This window comes from Tachyglossus aculeatus, chromosome 1 (genome assembly GCF_015852505.1).
Source record: "Tachyglossus aculeatus isolate mTacAcu1 chromosome 1, mTacAcu1.pri, whole genome shotgun sequence".
Lineage (NCBI taxonomy): Eukaryota > Metazoa > Chordata > Mammalia > Monotremata > Tachyglossidae > Tachyglossus > Tachyglossus aculeatus.
In genome coordinates, this window is record NC_052066.1 from 147,711,466 (window position 1) to 147,728,541 (window position 17,076).

Sequence of the window (17,076 nt, forward strand, 5' to 3'; positions counted from 1 at the left end):
AGATGAGTAGCAGAACCAGGATTAGAACCTATGACCTGCACACTCCCAGTCCCGTGCTCTGTGCACTACACCATGGCAGCCAGGAGAGGAAAGCACATGGCCTAGTGGATAGTGCCCTGGCCTGGGAATCAGAAGGACCTGGGTTCTAATCCTGGCTGTGCCACGTGCCTGCTGTGTGACCTTGGGCAGGTCGCTTCACTTCTCTGTGCCCCAGTTACCTCATCTGCAAAATGGAGATAAATACTGTGAGCCTCATGGGGGACAGGGACTGTGTCCAACTCGATTTGCTTGTATCACCACAGCTCTTAGTACAGTGTCTGGAACATAACAAGTGCTTAGCAAATACCTCGATTATTATTAATTATTAGGAAACTCAGCTGGAAGTGACCCACAGTATCCCAGGAAAAATCGTGAGTGACCTGAGTTAAGGTCAAGGGGGAATGGCAGGGTGCATCCTTACAGCTCTAGATCGGTGCATCGATGGATCTCGGCAAGCCCACTGTGTTCTCAAATCCTGCCTCAGCTTGGGCAGTGGTACGTCATGGCATGGCAGGGAGAAGGCAGACAGACAAACGGACTCTGTATAGGAAGCATCCTCACTTCCTGGAGAGGGTAAAGCACAGGGTTCTAGGCCTGGTTGGGTAGAAGGGGAAATCAAGTTCTAATAATAATAATAATGATGATGGCATTTGTTAAGTGCTTACTATGTGCCAAGCACTGTTCTAAGTGGTGAGGCGGGGGGATATAAGGTAATCAGGTTATCCCACGTGGGGCTCACAGTCCAAATCCCCATTTTACAGATGAGGTAACTGAGGCACAGAGAAATAAAGCGACTTGCCCAAAGTCACACAGCTGACAAGGGGTGGAGCCGGAATTAGAACCCATGACCTCTGATTCCCAAGCCCGTGCTCTTTCCACAGAGCCACATTGCTTCTCTAGCCACGGTGCTTCTCTTCTAGAGAGTGATGTGGGACAATGACCCTTCACAGTGCACTCTTGGGTGACATGTCCGCATTCAATCAATCAATCATATTTGTTGAGCACTTACTGTGTGCAAAGCACTGTACTAAGCACTTGAGAAAATACAATTTAATGGAGTTGGTAGGCACGTTCCCTGTCCAAAAACAACTGTCTGTCTCTCCCTTTCTGTCACCTGATGCAAGGCGGCAGAGGCAGTGACCAGCCCTCCTCCTGCTCCTCCTCCTCTTCCTCCTCTTTTTCTTCCTCCTCTCCCTCCTCCTCTCCTTCTTTCCCTCCCTTTTTCTCCTCTACAGCCCCCGTAACCAGCTGCACGTCCACCTCCAGTTCTAGCCAGGGTCCAGGGCTACCCCTTTCCATCTCACCCATCGTTTCCCATGTTCATTAAGCCCCACCCACTATTTGGCTTGCAATTTTGGAAACATTTTGCCATTCACGTTCATCTCTGTCAGTGGCTGGAGAAAAATTGCCCCCCGACAGCCTGGGCACCAGGAAGTTTCGAGCCGGCCGGCCGGCCCTGCCCTGGGAAGAAGTCTCCCCTGTAATCAGGACTGCACCTGGCTGGGAATGGCTCTGGACTTTGATTTGCTTTTTTCCACCCGTGATAAATGGCCAGTATTGACTTGCCAGCAGGCTGAATATTTACAGACCGGAGGGTTTATTTTTGAGGCAGTATCTCTGCCTTTATAGATTTATGAAGCGAATTGCGAAAACAGATCCTTGTAACCCTCCTTCCCCTTTTCCAAGTAAAGGGGATAAGTAAAGCAGGTCAAAACTGTCCAAAGGCTCAGCTGGAACCCTGGACTGCTGTCTTTCAACCCCCCCGCCCCACTTCCCCCAACACACTCCGCCCTGCCAGCCCCCCAGTGGCTCAGTTCCAGGATGGGGGGTGCTGGTAAGGCCCTCTGATGCCTTTTTAAAACATAAACTGCAGGGATGCATGTCACAGTGCCTGGGCTTGCTTAAAGAGTGAATTGAATACCAGGGAGAAGGATCCCGGGCATTTATGCCATGGAGAGGGTCTCCCGCCTCCCCCCGCAGTAACTCAGGGACCACAGTACCTCAGGACTTGATTTGTGCTAGGGTTCAGTTCTGCCCTCTCTGGGCTGGGCAGTTCATAAGTGCTCCCATTACCCATCTAGCCAACCAGTTAATCCACTGACGGTATTTATTGTGTGCTTACTGTCTGCACCGTAAGCACTTGGGAGATTGCCATGTCAATGAGCTGGTAGGCATGGATCCCTGCTTTAACTCTTGGCACCGGCCTGAGCCCTACCGCCTCTTCCTCCGTAGCTCAGTGTCACGGGTCGAGGGTCTCCCCTGACAAGGCCCAGATGGAGGAGTCCACCAGGAGACTGATAACCTCTGCCCCAGTCCCCCTGGACAGTTGTTTATCCTCATTTGTGGCCTCCACGTCAGAGGGCTCCCCGCCCTCACAGCCCACAGGGACCCCAGCGGTCCATCGGTGTGAACGGCAGTTGGTGGGGACGGGACCGGGAGGAAGGGAGGTGGGTTTTTCGGTCCGGGGACCACAGGGCTCCCCTGCCCATTGAGGTTGGGCTAGGACTGGCCAAGGGTGAGGCCAGCATGAGACTAGCCTCTTGCAGCCCTTCTGACCAGAGCTGGGTGGGGGCTAGCAGGCATTCTGAGATGTAGTCAGGCATGTGTGGAGGGAGAAGGTCCCTAGGCTGCCCACCCGCCCCAGTCCTAGGTTTCCAACAACCTCTGGGAAGGGAGAAGAGGGGAAGGAGTTTAAGGGAGGCTCCGTTGTCCCCGGGGGCACGGAGCAAGTGTCTTTAGCCTAGGGAGGAGATGGAAGAGCATGGAGAAGAAGAAGGAGGAGAAGGGGGGGGAGCCTGAGAAGGGGAGGATGTAGAGGAGAGAAGGAGAGAGAAGGAGAGAGGAGAGAAGGAGGAAAGAAGGAGGAGGAGGTGGAAGGAGAAGGAGGAGGAGGAGGAGGGGGAGGCAGAAGGATGAGGAGGAGGAAGAGATGGAGGAGAAGGAGGAGAAGACAGGTTTGGAGATGGAGCTGGGCCCTCTCTGTCCCGGGATCGCCGCCCCCCCCCCCCCCACCTTTTTCCCTCTCCTGTCCTCGGGAGTCCCCCCCCCTCCTCCATGCCCAAGTCTCTATGGGGACCGAGAACAAAGAGGCGTGGGTGGGTGCGAGTGTGTAGCGTGTGTGCGAGTGTGATTCTTTTTCGACATCACTCGGGCGTTTCTCAGCACAGGGAGTCGGAAGGAAGTCGTTCACTCCATTTCTTTATTATAAAAAAGTTCATAGAAAAATTAGTGAACATCTTACAAAAACCAACAAAAAACGAAAACAGTCCGAACCGTCCCCACCCCTCCCGCCCCCCACCCCATAAATAGGACGCTTGGTTCCTGGCCCCGGGAGCGGCCTCGGACTCCGTCTCCGAGAACATCGGACGCGGTCTCCTGGTTGCGGGACCATTTCGAGACCGGTCGTCACGGGCGAAGAGGGAGGCTTCTGGCCGATTCCCCTGGGCGAGCGACGGACGCAGCAACGACTTCTGTCCGGGACTTTCTTGGCCCCGACACACACTCACACACCCACACCTGTGTACCCACAACACCTGTCCCGACACACACACACACACACCTGTGAACCCACATCTCCCGACACACACACACTCCCCCACACCTGTGCACCCACAACGCCTTCTCCCGACCCCCACACCCAGACACGCTCGCACACACACCCGTGTAGCCGCAGCGCCTTCTCTCGAAATACACACATACACGTGCACACGCGTACAAGCACCCTGGAGATGGGGGGGTCTCCGGGAGGGGCAGGAGACCCTAGATTCTCCATCAAAACCGACAAACGACCAAGCCAACAACCGCTTCGACTACCCCGGCCCCCACCCCACTCCCAGAAGAGAAACCACCGCCCCCCACCACGATGCTTCTCAACTTTTTAACAGAAGAGAGACCTTGGAAATGCAGTTCCGAACCGAGCTCGTTTGGCGGACCGGCGTGGACTGGAGGACACGGAGGGGGGAAGGGGAGGGGTGATGGCACTCCTCACCGGGGGGAAGGTACACGCACGGACACCAAACCCTCCCCCGCAAGAAAAAGTCACACCGCAGCCGCCTGCTCTGAGCAGAGTCCAGGATGGGGGTGGGGGCACGGGGCGGGAAGGATGGAGGGAGAAAGAGGCCCGGCCGTCCACTAAATGATAGTCAGCAGGATGATCTTTTTTTTTTTTTGTTTGGTTGGTCGGTTGGTTGTTTTTTTTTTTTTTTAAACAGGACCTCCTCCGTGTATGCTTTTTTTTCCCCCCCCCTCCCCTATCCCCGCTTTTATTGTCCCTCTGTCTCATGATCAGGCTTATGATGTTTTATTAGGCTGCCGGACTGATCTGTCGGGGGGTGGGTGGGGGGGGTTTACACGTCGAGGACGGGCCCGGGCCCCCCGAGGCGGAGCCGGTACTGCTCGAGCCAGAGGCGCAGGTCGGCGATCCTGTAGCCCTCGGGCCCGCGCCCTCCCTGATAGACGACCCGGGCGTCCTGGACGATGTAGAGGCGCTCGAAGTAGGCGCCGTAGGCGGCGCTGGCGGCGTTGTCCATGGTGTCGACGGCCAGCGGGCAGCCGGGCGCCCCCTGCTGCATGAGGCGCGCGGCGCGCAGCCGGTCGCCCAGGCAGCGGTGCTTGGGGATGTCGTAGGGGGCGTCCGAGCTGACCCAGCCGTCGGAGGGGTGCGCCTCCTCGATGTACACCAGCAGGCAGTCGGCCACGTCGACGAAGCGGGCGGCCAGCCGCTGGAAGGAGCGCAGCCGGACCATGAAGGGCGGTCAGGTGCAGCTGCCGAAGTTGAGCACCAGCGGCCGGGCCCCGCGGGCGAAGTCGAGGAGGCGGCGCCGCGTGGGCCCGTCCGGCGCCACCACCACGGGGTTGGGGGCCGGGGCCCCGACGCGCGCCGACTTGAAGTGGTCCAGCTTCTGCCCGTGCCACACGGCCTTCAGCGACTCCAGGGTGCACAGCCGGTTGGAGTCCGACACCCGCACCGGGGGGTCGTCGGGGGGCGGCTCCGACGGCGCGGACGGCTCCGGGCCCTGCCGCTCCCCCGCCTCCCCGGGACCGGGACCGGGCCCCGGCCCCGGCCCCGGCCCCGGCCCCGGCCCGTGCAGGACTTTCTTCCGGATGCACAGGAAATCCAGGAGCCAGAGCATCAGCGCCGTCAGCAGGAACCGGGGGAACAGGAGCAGGCAGGCGGCCGCCTGGGACAGGAGCGCCGACGTGTGCAGGCGGAGCGACTGGAGCATGGTGTCGGGGGCGGGGGGCGCGGCGGTGGCGGCCACCCGGCGGCTCCCCGTGTCCGCCGGCCCGCCGGCTCAGCTGCGAGCCCGCGTCTCCCTAAGCCCATTTTATAGCCGGGGATTTAAATGAAAGGGTGACTCCACCTCCAGCCAGAACCCGCCCCCCTGGAACTTGAGCCCGGGGATTACCTACCCCTCCGAGCCAGCCACCTAAAAATACATCGGGCGGCGGCGGCGGCGGCGGCGGCGGCGGCCGGAGCCCCCGGGGAGGGGCGGGGGGCCGGAGGGGGAGGGACCCCGCTCCGGGGCTCACGGACCCGGACGGGACCTCTCCTGCAGCTCCTGCAGCTCCTGCATCCCCTCCTCCTCCTCCTCCTCCTCCTGCTGCTGCTGCTGCTGCTGCTGCTGCTGTACTTCCCAAGCGCTTACTACAGTGGTCTGCACACAGTAAGCGCCCAAGAAATGCGACTGAATGAGTGAATGCTGCTGCATCTCCCGCAGACCCCCCCCCCCCCGGCTGCTGCTGCTGCTGTACTTCCCAAGCGCTTAGTACAGTGTTCTGCACACAGTAAGCGCTCAATAAGTACGATTGAATGAGTGAATGCTGCTGCATCTCCCGCAGACCCCCCTGCTGCACTTCCCAAGCGCTTACTACAATGGTCTGCACACAGTAAGCGCCCAATAAATACGATTGAATGAGTGAATACTGCTGCATCTCCCGCAGACCCCCCTGCTGTTGCTGCTGTACTTCCCAAGCGCTAAGTACAGTGCTCTGCACACAGTAAGCGCCCAATAAATACGATTGAATGAGTGAATGCTGCTGCATGTCCCGCAGATCCTCCCTGCTGCTGCTGCTGCTGCTGCTGCATCTCCCGCAGACCCCCCTGCTGCTGCTGCTGCTGTACTTCCCAAGCGCTTAGTACAGTGGTCTGCACACAGTAAGCGCTCAATAAATACGACTGAATGAGTGAATGCTGCTGCATCTCCCGCAGACCCTCCCTCCCGCCCCTCATCAGCCTACCGCCACCGCCCCGGGCCCGGGTCGTCTCCCTGGAGAAGCAGCCTGCCCTGGTCGATAGAGCCCGGGCCTGGGAGCCAGGAGGTCATGGGTTCTAATCCCGGCCCCGCCACTTGTCCGCTGTGGGACCTTGGACAAGTCACTTCATTCCTCTGGGCCTCAGTTCCCTCCTCTGTAAAATGGGGATGGAGACTGGGAGCCTCATGGGGGACAGGGACTGTGTCCAACCCCATGTGCTTGTATCCACCCCAGCGCCTGGCACATAGTAAGCGCAGAACAAATATCATCATTTCAAGCGCTTGGTACAGTGTTCAGCACACAGCAAACTCTCCATAAATGAATGAATGAATGGAGAGGGGCAGGGGGAGAGGGACCGGTCGAGGATGAGGGAGCGTGGGAGACTCCCACCCCACTGGCTCCCGGGGGCTAGTCCAGCCCCTTTTCCCTTCCTAGCCCCTCCCCAGGGTCTGCCCCGCCGGGGGGCTAACTTGGAGATGATGGAGGGGAGAGATCAAACTTTCTCCCGGTCCCGTCCCGAAGGCGCTGGCTGGGGAACCGGGGAGTCCCCGGGCACGGAAAGGGTCCCTCTCTGAGTCTCAAAACTCACCCTCCCGCCGTCCCCCCAACTCGCCCATCACCCTGTCCCCCCACCCCCCAGGACCCCATCTCCCGCGCATCTCCGAAAACTCTGGTGCAGCTCCCACTCACAATAATAATAATAATGACATTTGATAAGTGCTTACTATGTGCAAAGCACTGTTCTAAGCATTGAACGCAGCGTGGCTCAGTGGAAAGAGCACGGGCTTTGGAGTGAGAGGTCATCGGTTCAAATCCCGGCTCCGCCAAGTGTCAGCTGTGTGACTTTGGGCAAGATCTCACAGCGGGTAAGTGGCAGACCTGGGATTAGAACTCAGGTGTGACTTTGGACAAGTCACCTCGCTTCTCTGCGCCTCGGTTACCTCATCTGTAAAATGAGGATTAAGACTGTGAGCCCCCCGTGGGACATCCTCATCACCTTGTAAACTCCCCAATGCTTAGAACAGTGCTTTGCAGATAGTAAGCGCTTAATAAATCCCATCATTATTATTATTCTCTGGGCCTCAGTTGTAAAATGGGGATGAAGACGGTGAGCCCCCCGTGGGACAACCTCATCACCTTGTAAACTTCCCAATGCTTAGAACAGTGGTTTGCAGATAGTAAGCACTTAATAAATCCCATCATTATTCTTCTCTCTGGGCCTCAGTTGTAAAATGGGGATGAAGACGGTGAGCCCCACGTGGGACAACCTTGATGACCTTGTATCCCCACCCCCACCCCCAGCGCTGTGAACAGTGCTTGGCATATAGTAAGCGCTTAACGAATGCTACCATTATTATTATTAAACTCTCCGGGCGGCCTGCCCGCCTGTGCCCTGCGGAGGCTCCGGCCGTCCGGCCCGGTCCGGCCCGGGGTGGACAAGGAGGGCGACGGTCAGAGGTGAGGTGTCACCCGGGAAGGAGCCCCCACCGAGGGGTCAGCAAATAATAATAATAATAAAGATTTTGTTTTGTTTTGTTCTCTGTCTCCCCCTTCTAGACTGTGAGCCCACTGTTGGGTAGGGACTGTCTGTATATGTTGCCAACTTGTACTTCCCAAGCGCTTAGTACAGTGCTCTGCACACAGTAAATGCTCAATAAATACGATTGATTGATTGATTGATTAATGATGGCATTTACTAAGCGCTTACTATGTGCACCCGGGAAGGAGCCCCCACCGAGGGGCCTGCAAAAATAATAACAATGATGACGTTTATTAAGCGCTTACCATGTGCAAAGCACTGTTCTAAGCACTGGGGAGGTTACAAGGTGATCAGGTTGTCCTACGAGGGGGCTCACAGTCTTCATCCCCATTTGACAGATGAGGGAACTGAGGCCCAGAGAAGTGAAGCGACTTGCCCAAAGTCACACAGCTCACATTTGGCAGAGTCGGGATTTGAACCCGCGACCTCTGACTTTGAAGCCCGGGCTCTTTTAATAATAATAATAATGACGGCATTTGTTTAGCGCTTACTATGTGCAAAGCACTGTTCTAAGCGCTGGGGGGATACAAGGTGATCAGGTTTGTCTCACGTGGGGCTCACAGTCTTAATCCCCATTTGACAGATGAGGGAACTGGGGCTCAGAGAAGTTAAAGTGACTTGCCCAAGGTCACACAGCTGACATGTGGCGGAGCCGCGATTTGAACCCGCGACCTCTGACTCCAAAGCCCGGGCTTTTAGACCGTGAGCCCACTGTTGGGTAGGGACCGTCTCTAGACGTTGCCAGCTTGTACTTCCCAAGCGCTTAGCCCAGTGCTCTGCACACAGTAAGCGCTCAATAAGTACGATTGATTGATTGATTGATTGATTTTCCACCGAGCCACGCTGCTTCTCACGCTGCAAAGGAGGGGAGGGGCGGGCGGGGGACACAGGGCAGGGCGGTGAGCCGCTGTCCTAAGGCCGGGCTGGGGGGCTGGGGGGCTGGGGGATCCCGCGGGCCCCGACGGGGCGGACCGGACGGGGCGGGGCGGGGGCGGGGGCAGGGGAGGGGCGAGGAGGGGAAGGCCCGGGTCCCCCGCCAGGGGCCGCTGTTGCCCGAACTCCGGAGCCTCGGAGCCCCGCAGCCCCGGAACCCGCAGCCCGGAGCCCGGAGCCCGCTGCCCTCCTCCGGTGCCCTCCCTCCGATGCCCTCCCTCCGATGCCGTGCGAAGCGCTGCGCTCCTAGGACTCCGCCCGCGCCCGCCGCCGCCGCAGCCCGCGGACACGGACCCGCGAGCGTCCTGCCGGCCCGGGACAGGGGGCGGACGGCGGGAGCTGGGGTCCCCTCTGCCGGACCGGGGCGGGGGGAGCTGGGGTTCCCTCTGCCGGCCAGGGGCAGGGGGCAGGGGGCCCTTCTGCTGGGTTGGGGCCCAGGGGAGGGGGCGGGGGTCCCTTCTGTCCTCCTGGGGTTGGGGGATAGGGCGGGGGTTCCCTCTGCCGGCCTGGGGCTGGGGGGAGGGGGCGGGGGTCCCCTCTGCCGGCCTGGGGCTGGGGGGAGGGGGCAGGGGGTCTCCTTTGCTAGCCTGGGGCAGGGGTCCCCTCTGCCGGTCTGGGGCGGGGGGGGAGGGGGCTGGTGGGAGGGGGCATGGGTCCCCTCTGCCGGTCTGGGGGGGAGGGGGCAGGGGTCCCCTCTGCCGGCCTGGTTGGAGGGGAGGGGGCAGAGGGAGGGGGCAGGGGTCCCCTCTGCCGTCCTGGGGACGGAGGGAGGGGGCAGGGGGTCTCCTTTGCTAGCCTGGGGCAGGGGGAGGGGGCAGGGGTCCCCTCTGCCGGTCTGGGGCAGGGGGTAGGGGTCCCCTCTGCCGGTCTGGGGCAGGGGGTAGGGGTCCCCTCTGCCGGTCTGGGGCGGGGAGGAGGGGGCAGGGGTCCCCTTTGGCGGTCTGGGGCGGGGGGGGAGGGGGCAGGGGGAGAGGGGGCAGGGGTCCCCTCTGGCGGTCTGGGGCGGGGGAGAGGGGGCAGGGGTCCCCTCTGCCGGCCTGGTTTGGGGGAGGGGGCAGGGGGTCTCCTTTGCTAGCCTGGGGCAGGGGGAGGGGGCAGGGGTCCCCTCTGCCGGGCTGGTGCGGGGAGGAGGGGCCAGGGGTCTCCTTTGCTAGTCTGGGGCGAGGGGGAGGGGGCAGGGGTCTCCTCTGCTGTCCTGGGGCGGAAGGGAGGGGGTAGGGGTCCCCTCTGCCGTCCTGGTGCTGGGGGGAGGGGGCAGGGGTCCTCCTGGCGGCCCCCGAGGTCTCCAGCCCGGTGCCCGGGGGAGGCCCGCACCCCCGGCTTCCCGCACGGCAACGGGACCCAACTTGGCCTCACTGCACTTTGCCACTCGGGAAAGCCGAAGCGTCCGGCGGGGGCGGGGAGGGGGGGAGGGGGCCCGGGGCGCTGGGCAGGGCCGTCCCGAGCCCCCTCTGAGGATCGCACCCAGCGCCGGCTCCTGAGGACGATGATATTTATTAAGCGCTTTCTACGCGCCGACCACTGGTGTGGATACAAGTGCCAAGCACTGTTCTAAGCCCTGGTGTAGATGCAAGGCGACGAGGTTGTCCCGCGTGGGTCTCCCAGACTTAATCCCCGTTTTCCAGATGAGCTAACTGAGGCCCAGAGAAGCGAAGTGACTCGCCCAAAGTCACCCAGCTGACAAATGGCGGAGCGGGATTAGAACCCACGACCTCAGGCTCCCAAAGCCCGGATCTTTCCACTAAAGCCACGCGGCACAGTGCCTAGCCCGTGGGAACCAAGAGGCGAGGGCAAACCGACTTGCCCTGGTCCCTCCCGCGTTAGGCAGGCTCCCCTAGCCCCCACCCTACTCCTCCGGGCATCCCCTAGACTGTGAGCCCACTGTTGGGTAGGGACTGTCTCTATATGTTGCCAACTTGTACTTCCCAAGCGCTTAGTACAGTGCTGTGCACACAGTAAACGCTCAATAAATACGATTGATTGATTGACTGATTGATCCCCTGCCCCTCACCCCCAACCCCCGACAAGCCCAGGACCGGCAGGGCAGGGCCTGCCGGAAACAGCTTCAAAGCTCTACTGAAAGCTCACCTCCTTCAGGAGGCCTTCCCAGACTGAGCCCACCCCCTTTCCTCTCCTGCTCCCTTCCCCATCGCCCCCACACAGCTCTGTCCTACCCTCTTCCCCTTCCCCACAGTACTTGTATATATTTGTACGTTTATTATTCCATTTATTTTACTTGTACATATTTATTACTCTATTTTATTAATGATGTGTATACAGCTATAATTCTATTTATTCGGATGGTAGTGACCCCTGTCTACCTTCATTCATTCATTCATTCAATCGTATTTCTTGAGCGCTTACTGTGTGCAGAGCACTGTACTAAGCGCTTGGGAAGTACAAGTTGGCAACATATAGAGACGGTCCCTACCCAACAGCGGGCCCACAGTCTAGAAGGGGGAGACCGACAACAAAACATATTAACAAAATAAAATAAATAGAGTAGTAAATATGTACAAGTAAAATAGAGTAATAAATCCACATGTTTTGTTGTCGGTCTCCCCCTTCTAGACTGTGAGCCCGTTGTTGGGTAGGGTACTTCCCAAGCGCTTAGTACTGTGACCTGCACACAGTAAGCGCTCAATAAATACGATTGATTGATTGATCGATTGACGGTCAGTCTCTATATGTGGCCGATTTGTACTTCCCAAGCGCTTAGTCCAGTGCTCTGCATACAGTAAACGCTCAATAAATACGATTGAATGAATGAATGAATGAATGAACTGGGCCCTCACCCCTGCCCCTCCAGCCCTATATAGATCACTGACCGTATAGAAACACAGTATAGTGGGTCACGCTGCCACGGCTGCCGAGCCGCCGGGACCCTGCCAGGACCGAGGGGAGGGAGGGAAAATCCCAGCTGTTTGGTTCTGGCCTGGGCTACTCCTCCCTGGGAGACCGGACAGAGCACGGGTGGGCCGAGTTGTCCTCACGCCCACAGCCTGGAAGAGACTTGGGGGCGGAGGGGCTGGAGGAAGCGAGGGGAGAGGGAGGCATAAACTCCAACACGGAGATTAAAACACTTTTCTACAGGTCTGAAGGTGTTAGGTGGGAATTGTAGTCCGTTCCTTCAAATGTAGTAAGATGGGATTTTAAGAACTGCAAATTCCATAACCCACCTTCCCCTGTTCTTGCCACCCAGCTCCTGGACAGTGAAGTTAAAGTAATATATAACTTTATATATGTAAACATATATAACTTTATATATATATATATATATACACCTGTAAATATGTTTGTACATATTTGTTACTCTATGTTACTTGTACATATCTATTCTATTTATTTTATTTTGTTAGTGTGTTTGGTTTTGTTCTCTGTCTCCCCCTTTTAGACTGTGAGCCCACTGTTGGGTAGGGACTGTCTCTATATGTTGCCAACTTGTACTTCCCAAGCGCTTAGTACAGTGCTCTGCACACAGTAGGCACTCAATAAATACGGTTGATGATGATGATGATGATGATGAAGTAATACTAATAATAACAATAATAATAATGTGTTCTTTGTTAAGCACTTGTGCGCTGAGCACTGATCTAGACACAAGGTGATAAAGTCGGACACAATCAGCTCCTGGACAGTGAAGTTAAAGTAATACTAATAATAACAATAATAATAATGTGTTCTTTGTTAAGCACTTTTGTGTGCTGAGCACTGATCTAGGCACAAGGTGATAAAGTCGGACACAATCCTTGTTCTAAGAAAAGGCATTCTTGCGCTCGGGAGAAGTGGAGAGGCACCTGTATTTCAGAAGTTCTCAATTTTCACCCCAAAGCGGTCTCTATTTTAATGCAGGGAAAACAAGCCCCAGTCCCTCCCACCTCCTCTTGTGTTTCTTCTTGGAAACTGAGGGACGCATCGGCAAGCGTGGAGTCGCGGTGGTGGTGGAGGTGTGGTGAGGCAACGCAGGCTAGTTTCTAGGGTTTTTCTTCCTACTTCCAAACCCTACCCGGGGATGCTGCTCCCGGGAGTTTCAGATTCTGCCAGCAAAGTGCCCTCAGGATCTGGGAGCTAGATAGAGAAGATTGGGGATTGGAGGGAGGCTGGAGGTGGTGTGTGTGTGTGTGTGTGTGTGTGTGTGTGTGCAGTTGTGTATTAGCAAAAAATGGAGACCCTCAGGTTTTTCATATTCTTTTCTTTCTCTTTTCTATATTTATTTTCTTATTTCTAGGCTCCTCTCCTAATCTCCCCTCCTCTTTTCTCTTCTTTTCAGATCCTCAGTGGGAAGGCTGAGGCCTTGGAGGTAGGGTGGTTTGATGAACAGAAGGTCCTGAGTGCTGAACGAGAGCTCCTCTTCTCCCTCCTACTCCAGAGCCACAGTGTAGCCATCGAACTGATGCTCCTTGTAAACTGCCTCTCTCTCTCTGGGGGCAGAGGACCATTTAAGCTGGAGAGAGGCTTAATTTATTCAGAGTTAAGGATTACTCAGCTGCTGATTATCTGGTTTGGGAGTTGTCCAGGACCTCTGGAGAAAGTTCAGGATGTTTTATAATTCATTCTGAACAATAAGGATGGGTGTCAGGAGGGCAGTCATCACAAGGTTGTCCAAGAATTACGGTGTCCCTGTTTAGACATAATTCTGGGTTGGATAGACCACAGATCTGATCTAGTAATGACACTGCTGATGGTGTTATGGTCTCAGCTTTCTTTGACCTCATGCCTGCAATTTTACTGCTTACTCACCTCCCCATCCCTATTTTACCGCTTATTCACTTCTCCAAGCACCATCTGAGGTCAGAGGAACGGGGTAGGTGACTCCCTGTGAGCGGCTCTGGAAAGAGGATAGGGAATTCAAGTAGTAGTAGAAGTAGTAATCATAGTAGGAGTAATTAGTAATGATAGCAGAAGTAGTAGTGGTGGTAGTTGTAGCAGAGCTGGTGGTGATAGTAGCAGTACCTGTTGTGGAAGTTGGTAATCTTCCAGTGAATATGGGTCACACATTCGGCCGATCACCTAGCTCCGTAATCAGAAGGGATATGCCATGGAAGTGATGCTTGTGAGAGAATGAAGGAGTAGGATAGAATGAATGAAAAGTGATAAAATACCAGACTCTTCACTCCACCGATCAGGAAGCTAGTATTAGGAGAACCCCACTTTTCCAGAAGCTACCTTTTCTAGTTCAGGCCTCATAAAAAGAAAAAATAGCTTACCTTGCATACTATTCATTCATTCATTCATTCATTCAATCATATTTATTGAGTGCTTACTATGTGCAGAGCACTGTACTAAGCGCTTGGGAAGTACAATACGATTGAATGAATGAATGAATATGTCGGCAACATATAGAGACGGTCCCTACCCAACAACGGGCTCACAGTCTAGAAGGGGGAGACAGACAACAAAACAAAACATGTAGACAGGTGTCAAAATCGTCAGAACAAAAAGAATTAAAGCTGTATGCACATCATTAACAAAATAAATAGAATAGTAAATATATACAAGACTGCCCACCCGTTATCTGAATCCAGCTTGTCCATTATTATCGAATGAGACTCTCACTATTGATGTAGTGAGGCAGCATGTTGTAGTGAATAGAGCACGGGCCTTGGCCTTCTGACTCTGACAAGTGGAGCCTCCACCACTTGTCTGCTGTGTGACCTTGGGCAAGTTACCTCACTTCTCTGTGCCTCAGTTACCTCATCTATAAAATGGGAATTGAGACTCTGAGCCTCACATGGGACAGGGATTGTTTCCAACACAATTTGCTTGCGTGTGCCTGGGACGTAGTAAGCACATAACAAATACCATAATTATTCATTATCATTATGTACAAAATATGGACAATTAAGAGTTCATTAATGGGAGTTCCCATTGTACAGTGAAAGGAAGGGAAAAATAACTAAATTGAAATATGTGGAGTTTTCACATCTCATTCTTCACCCTCTTTTTACTATGTTAGCCGCAAGGCCTGGAACAGTGCCTCCTGCTCCCCCAAGAGCCCTTGCCTTTCCTGGGCTAAGTGGATAGAAGACCGCAGAAGTTGAAGAAAAAACAAATCTAGTGAGAGGCAGTTTACTCAGCTCGCTGACCTTCTGCTACCTCATCTTAGGTCACTTGTGTCACTTTGGCTGGCCAGACGTGGAGTCGATTTCGTAGTCTAAAAGTTGTATAGCCTGGTGAAGGTGACTCCATTCCTCTGCCGCTAACCTCCTCACTGCATCTCGTTCTCGCCTGTCCCACCGTCGACCCCTGGCCCACGTCCTCCCCCTGGCCTGGAATGCCCTCCCTCCACAAGTCCGCCAAGCTAGCTCTCTTCCTCCCTTCAAAGCCCTACTGAGAGCTCACCTCCTCCAAGAGGCCTTCCCAGACTGAGCCTCTCTTTTTCCTCTCCTCCCCATCCCCCCACCCCACCTCCTTCCCCTCCTCACAGCACCTGTATATATGTTTGTACAGATTTATTACTCTATTTATTTTACTTGCACATATTTACTATTCTATTTATTTTGCCCGGATCATTTTTGTGCAGAAACGCTTGGGGCATGTTACTCCCCTCCTCAAAAATCTCCAGTGGCTGCCTGTCAACCTACGCATCAAGCAAAAACTCCTCTCTTTCGGCTTCAAGGCTCTCCATCACCTCGCCCCCCCCACCTCTCACCTCCCTGCTCTCCTTCTACAGCCCGGCCTGCACCCTCCACTCCTCTGCCGCTAGCCTCTTCACTGTACCTAGTTCTCCCCTGTCCTGCTGTCGACCCCCAGCCCACGTCCTCCCCCTGGCCTGGAATGCCCTCCCTCCACACACCCGCCAAACTAGCTCTCTTCCTCCCTTCAAAGCCTACTGAGAGCTCACCTCCTCCAGGAGGCCTTCCCAGACTGAGCCCCCCTTTTTCCTCTCCTCCCCACCCCCCCCCACTCCACCTCCTTCCCCTCCTCACAGCACCTGTGTATATGTTTGTACAGATTTATTACTCTATTTATTTTACTTGTACATATTTACTACTCTATTTATTTTGTTAATGATATGCATATAGCTATAATTCTATTTTATTCTGACGATTTTGACACCTGTCTACATGTTTTGTTTTGTTGTCTGACTCCCCCTTCTAAACTGTGAGCCCGTTGTTGGGTAGGGGCTGTCTCTATATGTTGCCGACTTGTACTTCCCAAACACTTAGTACAGTGCTCTGCACACAGAAAGCGCTCAATAAATATTATTGAATAAATGAATGAATGAATAACCTCGGGTAGTTGCTCATCCATCTCCACATCAAACAGAAACTCCTTACTATTAGTTTAAAGCACTCAATCACCTTGCCTCCTCCTACCTTACTCCCTGATTTTCTTCTATAACACAGCCCACGCACTTCACTTCTCTAATGCCAAACTACTCACTGTATCTTGATGCCAACCTCCCAAGTCTTGCCTCTGGCCTGGAACTCCCTTCCCCTTCCTATCAGATGGAAGATCACTCTTTCCACCTCCAAAGCCTTACTAAAATCACATCTGCTCTGAGAGGCCTTCCCTGACTAAGCCCTCGTTTCCTCTTCTTCCAGTCCCTTCTGCATCAACCTTGAACTTGGATTTGTACCTTTTATTCACCCTATCCTCACCCCCACAGCACTTATGTACACATCCTTAATTTATTTTTTATAGAAGCAGCGTGGCTCAGTGGAAAGAGCATGGCCTTTGGAGTCAGAGGTCATGGGTTTGAATCCCGGCTCCACCACAAGTCTGCTGTGTGACCTTGGGCAAGTTACTTAACTTCTCTGAGCCTCAGTTACCTCATCTGTAAAAATGGGGATTAAGACTGTGAGCCCCACGTGGGACAACTTGATCACATTGTATCCCCTCCAGCGCTTAGAACAGTGCTTTGCACATAGTAAGCGCTTAACAAATGGCATCATTATTATTATTATTATATTAATGTCTGTCTCCCCTTCTAGACTGTAAGCCCCTATTATATTGTACTCTCCTAAGCGCTTAGTTCAGTGCTCTGCACACAAGAAATGTTCAGTAAATATGAACGATTGACTGATTGATCGATTCAACCCACAAATTCAATCTATCATGAAATTTTGTCAGTTCTGGTTTCACAGTGTCTCTAGAATCAGCCCCTTCCTCTTCACCGTATTCAGGTTATTTAGTATGTGTGGAATTGTTGATGTAAAAACAGAACAGATGTGGCTTAGTGGACCTGCAGATGATAGGCAAAATTCAGTAAGCCTGAGTGTCTGGAGCATTTGGTAAGTTGGAACCAACCTGAACTCACCTTTAGGCTGCTGAGTTCTCCACCACCTGGTATCTCCCGAACAAAG

The 17,076-nt window shown here is 54.8% G+C and overlaps 2 protein-coding genes across 2 annotated transcripts; both read right to left on the bottom strand.

The window, feature by feature from the left end:
* Positions 1–4,304: 4,304 nt before the first annotated feature.
* DIO3 (iodothyronine deiodinase 3) lies at positions 4,305–5,326 on the bottom strand. The gene has a single exon (XM_038746887.1). It carries the CDS (start codon positions 5,262–5,264, stop codon positions 4,386–4,388), a length of 879 nt encoding a protein of 292 aa, XP_038602815.1. The 5' UTR covers positions 5,265–5,326; the 3' UTR covers positions 4,305–4,385.
* Positions 5,327–6,787: 1,461 nt separating this feature from the next.
* Positions 6,788–13,482, bottom strand: LOC119927381 (proline-rich protein HaeIII subfamily 1-like). The gene is made up of 5 exons (XM_038746018.1): positions 13,381–13,482; positions 12,774–12,835; positions 10,124–10,244; positions 8,743–9,234; positions 6,788–6,823 (listed from the first exon to the last, which is right to left on the bottom strand). The coding sequence occupies exons 1-5, from the start codon at positions 13,480–13,482 to the stop codon at positions 6,788–6,790; spliced, it is 813 nt and encodes a 270-aa protein (XP_038601946.1).
* Positions 13,483–17,076: the final 3,594 nt, after the last annotated feature.

Bases quoted from the DNA above. Each gene is read 5' to 3' on its own strand.
- LOC119927381 (XM_038746018.1), bottom strand. From the start codon at position 13,482: ATGAGGTCAAAGAAAGCTGAGACCATAACACCATCAGCAGTGTCATTA. The intron at 12,836-13,380 runs GTAATTCTTGGA...TTCTCTATCTAG, and splicing joins TATGTCTAAACAGGGACACC to CTCCCAGATCCTGAGGGCAC. The intron at 6,824-8,742 runs GCGGCTCACCGC...CCGGTTCCCCAG, and splicing joins CCCAGCCCGGCCTTAGGACA to CCAGCGCCTTCGGGACGGGA.